General features: G+C 42.0%; 1 protein-coding gene across 1 annotated transcript in view; it reads right to left on the reverse strand.

Annotated features, from left to right (window-relative positions):
* Positions 1-7,040: 7,040 nt before the first annotated feature.
* LOC126198796 (uncharacterized) overlaps positions 7,041-19,009 on the reverse strand; it is a 148,527-nt gene continuing 136,558 nt past the window's right edge. Inside the window, exon 4 of the mRNA XM_049935365.1 lies at positions 7,041-7,544. Within this exon, the coding sequence (XP_049791322.1) occupies positions 7,297-7,544 (248 nt within the window). The 3' untranslated portion in view covers positions 7,041-7,296. The remainder of the gene's footprint in view (positions 7,545-19,009) is intronic.

A 19,009-nucleotide genomic window follows, 5' to 3' on the forward strand; every position in this document is an offset into this window, starting at 1 on the left:
GAAAAAGCTGTATTTTATAAGATTCCCTGCAGTTGTGGAAAGGTGTACGTGCGTAATACAAAAACCGCCTCGAAGAGCACAAGGGCAATGCCAAACGTGCCTTACAGGCAGGAGACCACCACATTCATTTTTAAAGGACTGAAGTACTGGCAGGCACACGCAGATAGCATGAAAGGCTATACAAGGAGGCCATAGAGATTGGAAAATACCCCAGGAATTTCAACAGGGAGGAGGAGGGTGTAAAACTGAATTACATTTGGATTTCGGTGCTAAAGAAGATGTGCACCAGTCTTCCACCATGGGATGATAACTACAGGGGACGAGGGTAGTCGACAACGGCCAGTTGCACTCGCGTATTCAGAACATGTGACGTCACGCCACTGCGCAGAAGCTCGCGGAAGCGGAATTTTGCTGTAGTCAGTAGCGAGCCAGGGTGTGAATCCGGCCTTCAACAAAGCCACGATCCCCCTTGGATCTGTCCTCCGCAGATGAGGACGAAACGGCATAATAGCCTGGAATATTTTATTAATTCCGACATTTGCGGCCGTGAAAGTTTACATTTTACACGATCGCAGATGTTTACCTATTGTTTTGAACGTCTTTTTTCTTCTACTCACGGTATTGTATTACAACACCCTCAATTTAATTTCATATTTCCTACTACAAAGATGAACAGCATCAGAAGATGACGGGTCTCTGTAATGCGCGTCATGAATCCACGTAACTTCCACGTCAAAATATAAACCATGCCAGTCCGTGAGTTGCCAGTACTGGAAGATAAACAAGGAAACTTACCCCTCTCACGTCCTCTAACCCCTCAGTGGCCCGCTATGTAAACATCTGACTCGATATTAAGTCGGCGCCGCGCGGGATTAGCCGAGCGGTGTCAGGCGCTGCAGTCATGGACTGTGCGGCTGGTCCCGGCGGAGGTTCGAGTCCTCCCTCGGGCATGGGTGTGTGTGTTTGTCCTTAGCATAATTTAGGTTAAGTAGTGTGTAAGCTTAGGGACTGATGGCCTTAGCAGTTAAATCCCATAAGATTTCACACACATTTGAACATTTTGAACATTAAGTCGGGAACTTCATTTACATCACGACCGAATTAAACAGATCTTAAAATACTACTGTCTCTGTAAGTATTTTTATTACTGAGCAGGAAAGATACACTTCTTAAGACGCTCTTAACCTTAGTTGACGTATTTGGATTTGGCTGTTAGTTGCTAGATGCATATTGTTATGAAATACGGCTTAGAAGCGTGGGCCTCATAAATACTTCATTCGGATCGCATCCCGCCCGCGGGCCGCCGTTTGACGACCACTGGCTTGAGAGGTAATTTTTACCTGCCTTTTTAACTAATTTTGTTTTATTAAACTCTTTAATCCCTTTTGGAAATGTTTTTGTATGTTCATCCTTGTGACTGGAGGCCTGGGGGATAACGGCCGTTCGCTTATGTAAGAAAATGAAACAACTACAGTCGTCCTTATGATGTCACTTACTGTGCGGCTACCAGTTTGTCTCTCCAAGAGACAACATCACAGTTACAGGTAGTCTGCGTAAACCAGTTACGTTGGCTACCGATGCATCGTCTATACGGATGGTGTATTAACCACTTCAGCGTCAGCTGAGGATTGAAGATGGTGCATTGAACAACCGAAACTGGTAGCCATACAATGAGCGACGTAACTAAATATCAATAAGTTTCCTTTAATTTACGTCTATAGTTATAAACTTTTTGTTAACAGATTGCAAACTTCAACTATTGTATCCCCCTTTATTTTCGCTGTTCAATTAATTACTGAAAAGTAGTGTATGCCGACAGTAGTGACCTCTGTTGAACCTACAACACAAACATCTTGTGGCTAATGAACGGCATCTTGTTTTGAACAGTAGTGCTTCTAACAACATGACTCGTGCATATGATGTTATTTATGTATATTTGATGATGCTGGTGCTGATTCTGCATGTAACATTTGACGGTGCCACTATGGCTGCAGTGCCTCTTCATACTTAAAGCGCACAAATGCATATATTTGTCAGCAGTACTTTTCATTAATCTCTATGTATATTTTTTAAGCTGTAGACAATCTGCGAGTGTATTTATGTTTTTCCCATTTTTGTTGCAGATCTGATGATGGTCATTATAGACCGAAACCGCTAATCTGTTAAGAAAATGTTTGTGACCATAGACCTAAATTAAAGGAAACTTATTGTATATACGGGTCACTGTTATACTAGCGACAAGCCGCAGCTTGTGTAACTATCAATAAATCGATTTCAAGAAATAATGTGGAAAACCACTTGTAATCAAAGGATTGTCTTCTCAGCCGCAACAACGCTCTCTGTCTCACAGCAATTAGATTTCAGCCAGGTCATCCACATGAGTGCTAACTCGTTAAACTATGGTTACACGATAAACCAGTCTAATCTAAAAGCCGTTAATTCAACTAATTACCTAGGTGTTACAATTACGAACAACTTAAACTGGAAGGAACAGATAGAAAATGTTGTGAGGAAGGCTAACCAAAGACTGCGTTTTATTGGCAGGACACTTAGAAAAAGTAACAGACCTGCTAAGAGGACTGCCTACACTACGCTTGTCCGTCCTCTTTTAGAATACTGCTGCGCGGTGAGGGATCCTTACCAGATACGACTGACGGAGTACATCGAAAAAGTTCAAAGAAAGGCAGCATGTTTTGTATTATCGCGAAATATGGGAGAGATTGTCACAGAAATGATACAGGATTTGTGCTGGAAATCGTTAAAAGAAAGCCGTTTGTAACATCCACGTGATAAATTTTTGGCTACAGTGCGACGAGAGGAAATTATGCCTCTAATGCCTCTTATATATTCGACGTACAGTGAAAACTTATAAATATTAATTATTTATATAATATTCTATGATGTAATTAGACATATCGATGTGTATCATACAAAGACAACGATAATTGTAAATTCCTTTTATGATCTGCGTTTGTCTTCTTTTGTTTTTTTTTTTTTTTTACCTTTTGTTGGTTGGCTTTTTTAGGTTCAGCACGCAAGACGCATATCAAACTGAGGTCTGTTAAGAAATTGTAATTATTTGTTAATTATTACTTGAAAATAGAGTTCATTATTATTATAAATATGAGTGATTAATTATTTGTAACTCAAATTCCTCTCTCAGTAAGCATTATCTGTGTTAATTATTTCTTTCCGCTGCAACGAGCGCAGCCGTTGATGGTAGCGATTTGTATCGCGTGTTTGTCTGTGTTTTCCTTAGCAACAAATCAGATGTTTGCTTGATGAAGTCTAAATAGTGCACAATACGAAAGTAGAGTTTCTGTAAAGTTCAATAAGCATTTAAAATAGTTATTTGCTTAACAATAGAAAGTCTCTATCAATTGTCTGCCGCCATCTTAACAATTATCACAGCGGCAAATTCTAATTACGCAACTCTGCAGACATAAATGCTGAACGTAATACAAATGTGTAAAAATAAATGTGCACCGGTGGTCCCGAACTCATTTTAATGAAAATGATTCGAATCAGATTGGTTCTTTAAAAACAGTGCTCATAGCACGATCCTTATAAGAAACTTTTCTAGCTGATGTATGGAGCCGAAATTAATTACGCACGAGTTGCGAAGAATATTGTTTCAGGTAACATATGGCAGTGTTGTGCGCGGCTGATATTCGGTGGCTGTAATGATCATTTTGCTGAAGATAACTGCTTCCATCTTAATCAATAGTTGTATAGAATCTGTTGTAGGAACTATGATTTAGTGACACACGACTTACAGACAACACTTTTAACACGACGTTAAATTGGAGTTCTTTAGCAACTTGATCAAACCTTTAGCCGGGAGAAAAATTATTTAGTAATTACTCAATGTAATAAAATAAGATTATCATTTCCATTTACAAATTAGTTAAATACCAAACCACTGAATAACCCAGCGAACGCCACACGTTTTTCGTTGCGACGGGATCTTCTCACGAAATTCCAATCAACAACTCTCTCCTCCGAATGCAAAAATATTTTGTTGAAACCGACCTACGTAAGGAGGAACAATCACCGCTATAAAATAAGGGAAATCAGAGCTCGTTCGGAAAGATGTAGGTGTTCATTCTTTCCGCGCGCTATACGAGATTGGAATAATAGAGAATTGCGATGGAAGTTCGATGAACCCTCTGCCAGGTACTTAAATGTGATTTGCAGAATATCCATGTAGATGTAGATGTAGATAAAATGGACAAAGCAGAAATAGTGGTCAACAGAGACGGCGCACATGCTCGAATCGAGAAAGGAAATAGGCTGTGCGCTTTTCAAAAGAAACCTCCGAGAATCTGCCTTGGAATGATATAGGGAAACCTAGGAAATCCTTAATCTTTATGGCTGGATGGAGATTTGAACACCGGCCTCCCGAACGTGTGCCCAGCGCCTCACCACTTGCTAGAAACAACTACCGTGAACGTAAGCAAAGTGAATGCTCAAATCCTTCATACACTTTAAATTTGAATCAGCAGAATAGATAAATATTCAAACCTGCCTACTTTCATGAAAATTTATTGTGCTTTCCCTTTGTAATAAAGTGAAATATAAAGTTTGTGCCTACTCACTCTGCTCTCGCCTGATGCAAGCATCTAATGCATGTATTGCCTTTCTCAGATGCCGAATTGGACCTTTGAGTGCTTCAACAAGTTTCTACAACTCAAATTTCTTCTACTTCGGCATTTGATCCCGCAAGCACCGATGATATCACGCAACCGTGTCCACAAGAGCAGTTCGCAGACGAACAGGAGACGAAAGCTCTGTTTGCTGCTAGCGCCGAACCAGAGAAAAAGCGAACTTCGTCTGATGGTTCACTAGAATACTGACAACCAGTGGGACACGAGCGTACTCCGGCGAATGCGAACCGAACTCGAACGAATGCTGTTCGTTCGCGCTCGTCCACCATTTACACCAGAAAGTATTCTCGCTTGTATGACTCCGCCTGTTCTCTCTGGCATAAACCAGGCTTCGCACAGACTACGAATACCGTTTTGAGTTCATTCAGTTGCACACGCGTGACCTACAAACCATTAATATTATATTAACTACTGCTCGGTATTGACAGATCAACAATGTTAAGGAAGTATCAGAAAGATGTGATGGACACTCTCCAAATATCTAGGAGCTCGTGTGGTCCTCAACCCCCCTTCGTCTCCTCCTCCTCCCCCCCCCCCCCCCACTTTCACAGTACACATCAATAAGTAATATTGTCATATTGTATCACCTTCATTGTATTCTGTAAGCCATTGATCACCTGACCCCCAACCCTACATCACACGTCTACAACTCAGCCTCGGATCAGTCTCCATGACCTGTGGGTGATAAATGAGTAGTAATCGACTTCCATATCCTCCAAACGTTTTTGGTTTTCGTGCATGCCATGCCACGACGCCTTCAAAATGAAAGTTATGCGCTATTATTCAGTAGCGTTGTCAACTATATATAGTACTGAGTCCATATGTAGTACAGCTACGTTAAACTACTTCTCATGCACAGTCTGTAAAGGAAAGAGGATTGAATCAGTAGTATCTGACAATTTCAATTTTTATTGTTGTTTATTGGTAATAAACATGAACTGATATTATATTACATGGTTTTGTGCAAATATATTACAATCATAACGAAGTAACTTTTTAAATGGTTACTGTCCCACAATCAACATCTGGCGTTCTTAGATTAGTAACAAATGGAAAAGTACTAAGTAAGTTTTCTTTCTTCTCTTAAAAAAAAAACTATATGGAAAACTAGTAGCTGTGCACCTTCTGATAGCGTTCTTCTATGTTACTTAGAATATGCCGTTCGACAGGCGGCCCCATAACAATAACAGTCACAAATATCTTGGTCCTGTCTAATTCAACAAATTACCTGAAAACGTCTACACAGTGCCAGTAAATAAGTTTAGCGTTAGTCTTTTGAGCTGGATGAAAGGTAAAGGAATTTACTCTGCTCAAGAATTCCCTGAGTGTGTGACAAATGGCCCACATTTCTTATGAGAATGAACAACAAATGAACAACAAACTTTATATATGCCATGATATGTAACTATTTTATTGCTGTTCTATGTAGGTACTTATTGTCATTTATCTGTATAATTATTTCTTACGTTTGTCATTCATGTAACTGCGTGTTTCATTTACCTTGTAATTGCTCTAATAGGAAACTTTTGTTGTTATTGTTACTTACTTATATATACAGGGTATCCATCTTGCGTTAGTTTCTTGTACATAACGACATCTGTCGAAGTTTGTATTATTGTAATTGTTATTATTATTGTTTTAACTTTGACAACACCGATTGCATGTAAAGATTTTTCAAAGCTGAAATAAAACATTCGTATTTGTACCTGTATTTGTAACAGGCATACATACGTATTTTCTTTAGTCCCCATGACAGCAAGGGGCAACAAACAGGGTACGAGCAAATACTTTGCATTGCGGAGTAGGGATTCATTGCCTCAGGTTCTCATGTTCAGTTATGCCTTTCGTAAGGTTCAAAGAGTTCCGAATGTCACAGCTGCGATGGCCAACGCAAATGCGGTTATACTGTGTTGAAAATAGCTTCACTGCTATGCCTTCAAATATAGTAACATGTGTACCTGTACACCTTTCATGCTTTATCACTTGACGAAAAATTCACACTTGTCACTTGCTGACAACAAGTATATTAATTAATACCTTTGCAGTGTTGTGATGAATTTATAGGAAACTAAGAAAAGAGTTATGTAACTAACAGATTTTTTTCTTTTTGTTTTACTTTTTCTTCTGTTACAATTTATTCCTTATCAGAATGAGGACTGTTTGCAGAAAAATGATAATTCGCGGGTAACTTTGTAAGATCTTATTTTGTAACACTCCAAATGAAAGGAAAGTGAAGCAATATATGAAATGCGTGACGAGTCGCGTTTCTTTTTGCAGAGCATGTTGATGCCTCTATTCATATAACAATATAGTAAGTACTAGTGAAAAGCTTATTACTCAAAATGCTATGGTAAATAAAAATTTCACGAAGAGTAAATAAATAAATTATTATTAATTAGTGTGTTTTTGACAAGTATGTACGTTATGGATCCTGGATATTAGTATTGGGTGTGGACAGTGATTCTGGTACGCTGTAGCTTTATTGAGAACCTTTCAAAATAATTTTGCGTGTATCGTCCATCTGTCTCCCATAAATTGATGGTTGATGCGCATTGGCTTGAATAACTGCAAGTGACGGAGTTCAGTTGGAATGGCGACACTGCTGTCGAGGTGGCTGCTGCGCCATCTGTTATGCACTGCAGAAACCGGATGCCGCAGGTAGCGCCGCCAAGACGACAGCGAACGCAACTACTAGCAGCGCCACGAAGTGCTGGCCGGAGAGTGCTGTGGCCGAGTTGCAAGGTATTCCTGTGGAGCTGTAGGAGGTGCAGGCGCACGCTTCGGTGCGGTACGCGCCCTTGGTCGTCCATTCGCAGCCCGAGGTCACTGCGTTGCCGTCCAGCGTCATCTTGCCGCACAAGTACGTTACGTTCTCAACTGCAACACAGAAGGGAGGCACAATGGAGCAAGGTTAACGACTCGGCGGAAGAAGTGTCACTCTGCAAGCAAGACGTCTAGAAATATACCACGTTTCCTTATTCTAATCTCCATCTCCGCCATTTTTTTCACGTGAGTTCATGACCATTTTGCGATGATGAATAGAAGAAAAGTATTTTGGGCATAAAGAAACCATCACAACTTCATTGTTCCCTCTGAATCACTACTCATCTGTGTAGGCAGTAAGAACACAGTGGCCTGGAAGTGCCATACGTAAGTCTTCAACAGCATTCCTTAAGCCATTGTACGATATGTGATAGACAGTACATGGTGTACAAGAATTGTATACTGGCAGTGCGAATGTCAAAAAGTAATAAAACGGGAAAAACGCATAACAGATTCGCATTACGAATCACTTTATTCGAAGGAATGCAGATCGATAGTTCAAATGGCTCTGAGCACTATGGGACTCAACTGCTGAGGTCATTAGTCCCCTAGAACTTAGAACTAGTTAAACCTAACTAACCTAAGGACATCACAAACATCCATGCCCGAGGCAGGATTCGAACCTGCGACCGTAGCGGTCTCGCGGTTCCAGACTGCAGCGCCTTTAACCGCACGGCCACTTCGGCCAGCCAGATCGATAGTTTCACACCTTTTCTGACCTCTGATAGAAAAAGTGCCAAAAAACTGTAATAAGCTTTGAATTTTTTAAAAAAATATATAAAAATGAGAGTTTAGGTAAACAAGCGCCATGTTTCACTTCCAAGTAAACACTGAATGTGCACAGTATCAGCTCTCTTATTTCTGAGCATTACGGTGACAAAGAATGAAGTACTGACATCACTGAAAAGAAAATTCCTGTAATTCACTTCAAGAAAATCGACAGGTTTCAACACTTAATTTGTTGGTGAATGGTAGACGAGGAATATTTCCTCGGACGGTAAGATCGTGCAGTTTGAACACCATTTACTTCATTACGTTACACAAATTCTAATGGTTTAAACTTACATCACGTTGTGCTGGTTCTTTCCGATCAACAGCTATCGCTTTGTTTGTTACACAAATCGTCGTTCGACCATTCAGATTTAGGTTTTCAGTGATTTCCCTAAATTGCGTAAGACAAATGCCTGGGCTGGTTTCTTTGAAGTGTCACGATTTGTTTCCGTACGCATTCTTCCCTAATCCGAGCTTGTGCTCTGTCTCTAATGCCCGCGATGTCGACGGGATGTTGAACCCTAGTCTCCCTTCCTACATTTTTGTTTGTTACATATGGATTTCCTTTACTTCTTAGCTTAGTATCCTACATTATGTTTCTTATTTTACCTTTCCTTTCCGTCACAAAGCACTGGACAGGATATATTCAGATGGAAAATTAATGAACTGAACTATTGCTTGTTGCCGTAGGAAAGCGAACGAGAAATGGGTTATACTCGTACCATGTTTATAACCGGGGTCAGACATGCTCGGCACATTCAGCATTCTTCATGTCACGAAGCATGGAATTTACATGCTTCTCCATCTACGGGGGCTGATCAATAAAGACAGAGACTGATTTTTTCACTAATCTTTATTACTCCATTTCAAGTTTTACAAGATCTTTTCCAAAGTACTCTCCTCATGCTTGAATGCACTTTTTATAGCCGTTCTGTCAGGACCTTGAGAATCGCCTCACTTTTCTTGAGCGTTGCTCCAGATTTCTCGAATCGAATGACGGGAATAAAAAAAATTATAGTGTGGAATATCGAGGCTGTAAGGTGGATGCGGTGCACAGGTATCGTTGAATAGAGCCACAAACTGCGTGACTTGATTTGCGAAGTGAGGCCGCGAATTGTCGTAATGTAGTCGCCACCCAGTCTGAGAAAGTTCTGTTCGTTTCCTTGCAGTGTGCTTCCTCAGTGTAGCCAGTACTGACTGGTAGTATGATGCTGTTAACAGTAGTGCAGTAGTGTGAGCGGCAACTGCATGCTAGTAAATCATTCTTGTCAGTCAAAAAATGTGATCAACATCACTTTCCCTGCAGACGGAACAATTTCCGCCTTTTTTGGTGTTTGAGAACCTGGCGATTTCCACAATGTGCTGGCTCGTTTACCTTTGCGATCATAATGACGCTGGCATGACTCAACGCCGGTGATAACTGATTCCAGAAATGCATTCGCTCCATCAGCAAAGAAACTGGGTTCCACTCACACAGCCTTTTGTCAGGGGGCCAACAGACGTGACACCCGACGGGCACAAACAGGGTCGGATGGAGGTGACCAGACGTAATCGTAAAGACACTGCCATTATCCGCTGATCTTCACTGTCAGTTACAGCAGCTGTGTTGGTGCTGAGTTCAGTCACAGCATAAGCCTAAATATTAGGCCCACCTTGTTCAGCAGGGGCAAATCGCTGTTCTTTGACGTCCTTGACTACCTAAACACTGTTGCACGAAGCAGTACATCTTCACTGTACGCTTGCTCCAGCTTTTCGTAAGTTATAGTGGCTGCCTGGTTTAAACAAACACAGAATTTCATTGAGTCGTACTGCTCCTCTCGGGTCTCCTTCAGTGCTTGGTATGTGAAATGGAAAGAGCGTGTACTAAGTACAGGGTTATTACAAATGATTGAAGCGATTTCACAGCTCTACAATAACTTTATTATTTGAGATATTTTCACAATGCTTTGCACACACATACAAAAACTTAAAAAGTTTTTTTAGGCATTCACAGATGTTCGATATGTGCTCCTTTAGTGATTCAGCAGACATCAAGCCGATAATCAAGTTTCTCCCACACTCGGCGCAGCATGTCCCCATCAATGAGTTCGAAAGCATCGCTGATGCGAGCTCGCAGTTCTGGCACGTTTCTTGGTAGAGGAGGTTTAAACACTGAATCTTTCACATAACCCCACAGAAAGAAATCGCATGGGGTTAAGTCGGGAGAGCGTGGTGGCCATGACATGAATTGCTGATCATGATCTCCACCACGACCGATCCATCGGTTTTCCAATCTCCTGCTTAAGAAATGCCGAACTCATGATGGAAGTGCGGTGGAGCACCATCCTGTTGAAAGATGAAGTCGGCGCTGTCGGTCTCCAGTTGTGGCATGAGCCAATTTTCCAGCATGTCCGGATACACGTGTCCTGTAACGTTTTTTTCACAGAAGAAAAAGGGGCCGTAAACTTTAAACCGTCAGTTGCACAAAACACGTTAACTTTTGGTGAATTGCGAATTTGCTGCACGAATGCGTGAGGTTCAAAATGGTTCAAATGGCTCTGAGCACTATGGGACTCAACTGCTGTGGTCATAAGTCCCCTAGAACTTAGAACTACTTAAACCTAACTAACCTAAGGACATCACACACATCCATGCCCGAGGCAGGATTCGAACCTGCGACCGTAGCGGTCGTGCGGTTCCAGACTGTAGCGCTTTTAACCGCTCGGCCACTTCGGCCGGCAATGCGTGAGGATTCTCTACCGCCCAGATTCGCACATTGTGTCTGTTCACTTCACCATTAAGGAAAAATGTTGCTTCATCACTGAAAACAAGTTTCGCACTGAACGCATCCTCTTCCATGAGCTGTTGCAACCGCGCCGAAAATTCAAAGCGTTTGATTTTGTCATCGGGTGTCACGGCTTGTAGCAATTGTAAACGGTAAGGCTTCTGCTTTAGCCTTTTCCGTAATATTTTCCAAACCGTCGGCTGTGGTACGTTTAGCTCCCTGCTTGCTTTATTCGTCGACTTCCGCGGGCTACGCGTGAAACTTGCCCGGACGCGTTCAACCAACCGTTTCTTCGCTCACTGCAGGCCGATCCGTTGATTTCCCCCTACAGAGGCATCCAGAAGCTTTAAACTGCGCATACCATTGCCGAATGGAGTTAGCAGTTGGTGGATCTTTGTTGAACTTCGTCCTGAAGTGTCGTTGCACTGTTATGACTGACTGATGTGAGTGCATTTCAAGCACGACATACGCTTTCTCGGCTCCTGTCGCCATTTTGTCTCACTGCGCTCTCGAGCGCTCTGGCGGCAGAAACCTGAAGTGCGGCTTCAGCAGAACAAAACTTTATGAGTTTTTCTACGTATCTGTAGTGTGTCGTGACCATATGTCAATGAATGGAGCTACAGTGAATTTATGAAATCGCTTCAATCATTTATAATAGCCCTGTAGAGTGTTACTACCAACCTACCGATACGAGAGTGCTGCCGCCTATGGACATTATACATAACAACCCGCTCTTTTCAAATATGCAAGGTACAGATGGAAACTATCACGGAAGCTACACGAAACAAATCAATCTGTCTTTGTTGATTAGACCTTGTAGTAGAGGTATATTGAAGTACAAGGAGGGTTCTCTGGTACTTCGAACCTATCTCGTTATTCATGGCACATTGAGCGGTTTATAGAGAAATAAAAGCGAAAATATCCAATTTTGTCGCTTTCAGCGTTTACCATATCCAGTTCTCAATTAATTTCCTTCCCTTCATCTTCCAATCGTGGATGGTACTTCGGAAGAAAGATTATTATAGTGCAATCAAAGAAGGTAAGTAACGGGAAAAATTCATGTAGTCGCAAGTTTTTGTCCAGTCGTAGGGGTGAGTGTAATGAATAACATATCTAAAATCTTAACTGGTGAGTTGTGAGCGTTGACCATCTAGGAAACCGCGGCTTCTAGCGAAAACATTTCAGAGTACAAAATTAAACTACATTAAATTCCCTACAAAACAGATCACACTCATTTTTTTCTCTAGCACTGACAGTTACCCCACTGCAGTGGGTGGAAAAATAGCAGATTATTAGAAATAATGTTTTAATTGTATAAAATTAATATATTGTTAAATAACGTGTGTTACGAACAGACATTAAATGTCTGCACCACATCTAAGTACAGTAGAACCATATTAAGGGATAAATTAAGTTCTGGGGTGTAACCGGTTGGAAAGGCGGGGGTGGAGGTTAGAAGTCTGAGGGAAAGTAGTTCGCCAAATGGTGGTCAATAGATCTACAAAATGAAGAGCGAGCACGCAGTTCCCCATCCTCTCTACCGCACTGTATCACACAAACTAACTACAGAGTGGTTCATAAAATCATACCGACCCTTCCCTGGATTACGATATAAGCAAATATGACATGTGGAAGTTTTGGTTGGCCAGGGGAAAATGCACGAATATTCGAAGTGGTTAAGGTGACCTCGCGCGATAAGAGGAAAATCTGCGTTCGAATCCCGGTCCGGCATAAATGTTCACATGTCACTATTGGATCGTATATCTATACATATGATGTCAAGGAATTTGCTGTCAGAGAATAAATCTCGAAGTTATGTAAATAATTAAGTGAAAATACATTGTCACATTTGTTAAATTGCCAAAAACATACACTGACGTATTCAGGACACCCCGCGCCGTCCTAATGCAACAAAAAAGAAAATAATACCAAGTGCCAGTTTTTTTTTTAAATTTACATTCACATCATTGTTGTCGCATTACATGTTGTGTTAAGTAAACCCATTGTTGTCTAATACTGGTATTCTAACAGCTGTCCAAGTGAAATAAAAGTCTTGGAGTGAGGTTGTTTTCTGTAACTGTATGTTAATAACTCAGTTTCCATTGTGTTCAAGTAGGAAGGAAACGAAAGACGAATACAAAATTACAGGTACTTGAAGAAGCTGAATCAGAAGAAACGTATGATAAATCAGATACAGAATCATCTGATCGGTGCGAAGAATTGGAACATGGAACTGATACAGAGACGGGAAATGGATGAAGAACCTTCCACCAAGAAATGTAAGGACGCGAGCTCAAAGCACTGTTTTTTCTTTGTTTTTTTTCCGTGAAGGTAGGACCAATGTTGGAAAACATATGTGAACATACTAATGTGTAGATAAGAAGCATTTCGGGGAATTCTGCCCGGAAACGAAACTCCAAAGAGACAGATGTGACTGAAATTAAGGCTTTCAGTGAGTTACTTATTCTTGCAAGTTTTTACTGCACTGGACATATGAATCGAAAGGCTCTGGGGGACACAATTGGTTTTGGAATAGAGTACATTTCACAATAAGTAAATACATAAACCTGACATAATAGAGAAATATCTGAACTGTTTCAGGCAAAGTGTAACAAGAAATACACATTGCTTGAATATACTGCAGTGGATGAATATCTGGTCGCTTTCAGGGGAAAGTGTAGTTTTAGCAAGTACTTATCGAGCAAGCTGTCGAAAATTCTAAAGCTCTGTGAAGACAGGACTTGGTACACACACACACACACACACACACACACACACACACCATATACCATGGAGTGATATGCCGGTAAACAGCCAGCTGTGCCGTACAAAATTTAAAACTCGCTCTAAGATGTTTAATTCGACTTAACAATGCAGCTGAGAGGAGTGGCCGCAGTAAAACGGCAGACAATTGGTTTACAAGCTGCACCTTGTTTAAAGAGCTGCTGAAGAGGATACTTACTTAGACCGAAAACGTTCGTAAAAATGAAGCTGAATTTCCTCCTGAATTTCTGAACCTGAAGTAAATAGTAGCTTATTTGGATTTTAATAGGATTTGACAGTCGTCTCATATGTGACAAAAAGGAAAAAGAACGTGAGACCTCTTTCACCTGTGCACCTCAATAAGAAAGTAGATGAGAGCACAAGAGGGAAAAGGAAGCCTGAAATCATCATAAAGTACTATTCCACAAAAACATTAGTCGATACATTGGATGAAATGTGCGCCACCTACTCCACGTCAAGAAAAACGAGACTGTGCAATATCTTTCCGTGTCCTCGATATTTCTGGAATAAATACTCAAACAGCATTTACCATAAATAATGAGGCCAATAATATGGGTAGAAGGCCGTTCTTACGAGAACTAGGTTTACACCCAACACAACAAGCTATACACAAGGCAGCAGCCGGCCGCGGTGGTCTCGCGGTTCTAGGCGCGCAGTCCGGAACCGTGCGACTGCTACGGTCGCAGGTTCGAATCCTGCCTCGGGCATGGATGTGTGTGATATCCTTAGGTTAGTTAGGTTTAAGTAGTTCTAAGTTCTAGGGGACTGATGACCACAGCAGTTGAGTCCCATAGTGCTCAGAGCCATTTGAACAAGGCAGCAACTGCATTTCTGCCTGAGTCCATCAAACGAAAAGTAGCCAAGATGACAACACAGGAAGACAAAAACTAAGAACATTCATCAGAAAGACCAGGGCTTGCAGGCAGAAATGTAGGCCATGAAAGGAACAAGAAAGGAAGTATAAAGCACCCAAGAAGTAAAGACGTTGTGGGGACGTAGAGACACTGGCTCCACCGGCTGCCCTACCGCAGCAGGAAAAACTGTCTTTGCCAGTCAGTTTCCTGCAGTACGCGTTCCATGCTACATGCATTGTGTATACGCTGCGAGAATGAAAGTATTCTTAGTAAGTGACGGGAATGCGAGTGATTGTTTACTGTCGTAATTACCACGCCTACTCCCCACTACCTAGAACGTGGAAACAAAAACTTTCTGTGTGAAGTATATAAAAAATGTGTCTGAGTGATATGGTTACAATAGGTAATGATTGTTTCGATAAAGAGCAAGTTCCTGATTCGGAAAAAAAATACAAAATAGTGAAGAAAACGCAGTACAGTGTAACGTTATTCAGACGTTAAAATTATGTGGCATTTCCGACATCCTGCTCCAGTACCAACATTATAACAGACCATATGGGTTAAACTGGAAAACAAAGAAAAAAGTGTTAATTGTTAACATATAAACCATTTTTGTTTTGTGGACGGCTTTGTATTGTTTGCCTCTACTGTAGATAAACTTCAACAAGGACGGAAGAATGCAGACCACGTTTGAAAGTAGTCCTAAAAATAAATTGTAATGAGTCAATGATAATATACAATTAAGACATCGAATTGAAAGGCGTACAGATGAGCAACGAACTCACAAAACCAACTGACGCAATTCTGTGTTTGGAGCACTTGAAGATAATGACTAGGTGGAGAGCAAAGGAAGCAAACATATGAATAGAACTAGAGTGCAGTGTAAGCTTCCGACTGTGACTTAACAGTGAGCAGGATTGTAGCGGCAGCAGCAGGCGCTGTTTAAACTGCAAACAGCAGAGACTTTCGCTTCGATAATCCGAAAGCGTACCTGAGTGCCAGTCAGACATATCGGTGATGTTAAAAAGCGAAATGGCAGGGTTCAATGTATTACTCGCAAGTTGCGTTTTCTTCTGTGTGAAATATCTGTGCAAGTTTGTGGTGAAAACAGAGAAATTTATTTATTAACATGTTGATGGCTGTCAGCGGTAACCAAAACTGGCTGTGACTGGTGCACATCCTCTAACCTAGGGTTTCCCAAACTGTATTCTGCGTGAAGTGCAGAACTGCTCTTAGAAAAACTATTAATAACATGGCCGGATTCTTCGACATTTTGACGATACTAATTGTTTTTTTTTAATTTCATCATTTTTCTGCTATTAATTGTGGTTCAAAATTGAAACAATCACTAAATAAAACAAGTTTTTCTAATTTTCTAAAATTTTATTAACCTTCAACATAAACAAGGTGTTCCATCAAAGTACCGGTATTCTCAAAGTGTTCCATCACACCAAAAGTTTGGAAACTCCAGCTCTAAGCTGATTGCAGGGTACCTCTCCTACCTGGAATGTATTACTTCTTAAGTTTGGGACCATGAGGAATGAATGACGAGACAGTAGTGCTATCTTAAACAATATGTCGGCAACAGTAATTTTACAGTAAATATATGCTGTTAGTTTTGTTTCATGGCACCGAGACATGGACGTAAGACGTGAAATCTATTTAAAAAACGGTATGTTCCTGAGATAGAAAAACAAACAGATGTCTCAGGGAACAGCCTGGAGTTCAAAATGAATAATGATTTTCACTGAAATGACATGGACGTGGGCAGGGCATGCAGGAAGTCACGTGGATTTGAAATGAGCCAAGGAAATATTTCGTTAGATTCCAAGAAAAGGGGGAAGGAAGATGGTTTAATGAAAGTTTGGTAGATGACTTCAAAAACAAATAGGAACATGGATGCTTAAAATTCAAGACACACTTGAAAAAGTCTAGAGACCTTAATACATCAGTGAATGTCAAATGCCTAATGACGATGACGGTGATCTTGGTAGATAAAAAGTCATGTGTATACACAATACAAAAATATACCCTGTCAATCCTAAAAGTTAGTCTTGAGTAATACAAAAAAGAAATGTTTAAATTGTGGTTTTAATGCTTCAGTTGTTCCACAGAGTCCCCCCACTTAAGTACCATGAACAGAACCTTCATAGAACCAGGTGAAACTGTCAGAAAAGTTCTTTCTTGGGATGTTGTCCAGCTCATATGACACATTGATTTGTCGGTTATGTTGCCAAACCGTTGACCCTTTATGTGAATTTACACACTTTTCTTTTTGTGGCAGTTTTTCGCTGGTAAAACCAACTCTCGCCATCGGTGATGATTTTTTCCCGACTAGAATTATCTGCGTTTTGCATTTCAATTAAGTCGCCATAGGTGTACACCTTCGTTATGTTTTTTTGGGAGTGAAGACGCATGGGACTGACTTTGCATGCACTTTCCCCTTCTTCGAAACATTCCGGATAACATCTTAAACAATTGACTTAGGGATGTTGCTATATGGCAGTATGTGACAAAAAACGGTGACACACTATATCTACACGTACACTATTTGACACTGCCTGCTCATAAGTGACTGCTCGAATGCGTGTCTGTTGCTTATTAGTTCAAGCTGCAACTGTAATTACTGTACTAATGTCACTCATACGCCAAGAATGAAATGCGTTTCGAAACTTTTTAGATAGCGGGTCTACTCTCTCTCTTTCCACACCATGGCATGCTGAAAAGTTCTCTTTCGATATCTTGAAACATTATTGAAATATCAAAGTCGCTCGTTTTACTTGGTACCAATTTACCATATATACACTCCTGGAAATTGAAATAAGAACACCGTGAATTCATTGTCCCAGGAAGGGGAAACTTTATTGACACATTCCTGGGGTCAGATACATCACATGTTCACACTGACAGAACCACAGGCACATAGACACAGGCAACAGAGCATGCACAATGTCGGCACTACTACAGTGTATATCCACCTTTCGCAGCAATGTAGGCTGCTATTCTCCCATGGAGACGATCGTAGAGATGCTGGATGTAGTCCTGTGGAACGGCTTGCCATGCCATTTCCACCTGGCGCCTCAGTTGGACCAGCGTTCGTGCTGGACGTGCAGACCGCGTGAGACGACGCTTCATCCAGTCCCAAACATGCTCAATGGGGGACAGATCCGGAGATATTGCTGGCCAGGGTAGTTGACTTACACCTTCTAGAGCACGTTGGGTGGCACGGGATACATGCGGACGTGCATTGTCCTGTTGGAACAGCAAGTTCCCTCGCCGGTTTGTATGTACCGTGCACTATTCAGTGTCCCCTCGACGACCACCAGTGGTGTACGGCCAGTGTAGGAGATCGCTCCCCACACCATGATGCCGGGTGTTGGCCCTGTGTGCCTCGGTCGTATGCAGTCCTGATTGTGGCGCTCACCTGCACGGCGCCAAACACGCATACGACCATCATTGGCACCAAGGCAGAAGCGACTCTCATTGCTGAAGACGACACGTCTCCATTCGTCCCTCCATTCACGCCTGTCGCGACACCACTGGAGGCGGGCTGCACGATGTTGGGGCGTGAGCGGAAGACGGCCTAACGGTGTGCGGGACCGTAGCCCAGCTTCATGGAGACGGTTGCGAATGGTCCTCGCCGATACCCCAGGAGCAACAGTGTCCCTAATTTGCTGGGAAGTGGCGGTGCGGTCCCCTACGGCACTGCGTAGGATCCTACGGTCTTGGCGTGCATCCGTGCGTCGCTGCGGTCCGGTCCCAGGTCGACGGGCACGTGCACCTTCCGCCGACCACTGGCGACAACGTCGATGTACTGTGGAGACCTCACGCCCCACGTGTTGAGCAATTCGGCGGTACGTCCACCCGGCCTCCCGCATGCCCACTATACGCCCTCGCTCAAAGTCCGTCAACTGCACATACGGTTCACGTCCACGCTGTCGCGGCATGCTACCAGTGTTAAAGACTGCGATGGAGCTCCGTATGCCACGGCAAATTGGCTGACACTGACGGCGGCGGTGCACAAATGCTGCGCAGCTAGCGCCATTCGACGGCCAACACCGCGGTTCCTGGTGTGTCCGCTGTGCCGTGCGTGTGATCATTGCTTGTACAGCCCTCTCGCAGTGTCCGGAGCAAGTATGGTGGGTCTGACACACCGGTGTCAATGTGTTCTTTTTTCCATTTCCAGGAGTGTATTTCGCACATGGAGGAAAATGATAAATTTCGAGATATTAAGTAATTGCTCTTCTAGTCATGCATCCGTGCATAAAACAGGAAAGGAGCAATTGTTACAGATATCTGGCGTTGTTTACATATAAGTTGTAGCCAGATGTGTGTGTACCTAAGTC

Source organism: Schistocerca nitens, chromosome 8, assembly GCF_023898315.1.
Source record: "Schistocerca nitens isolate TAMUIC-IGC-003100 chromosome 8, iqSchNite1.1, whole genome shotgun sequence".
NCBI classification, from domain to species: Eukaryota; Metazoa; Arthropoda; class Insecta; order Orthoptera; family Acrididae; genus Schistocerca; species Schistocerca nitens.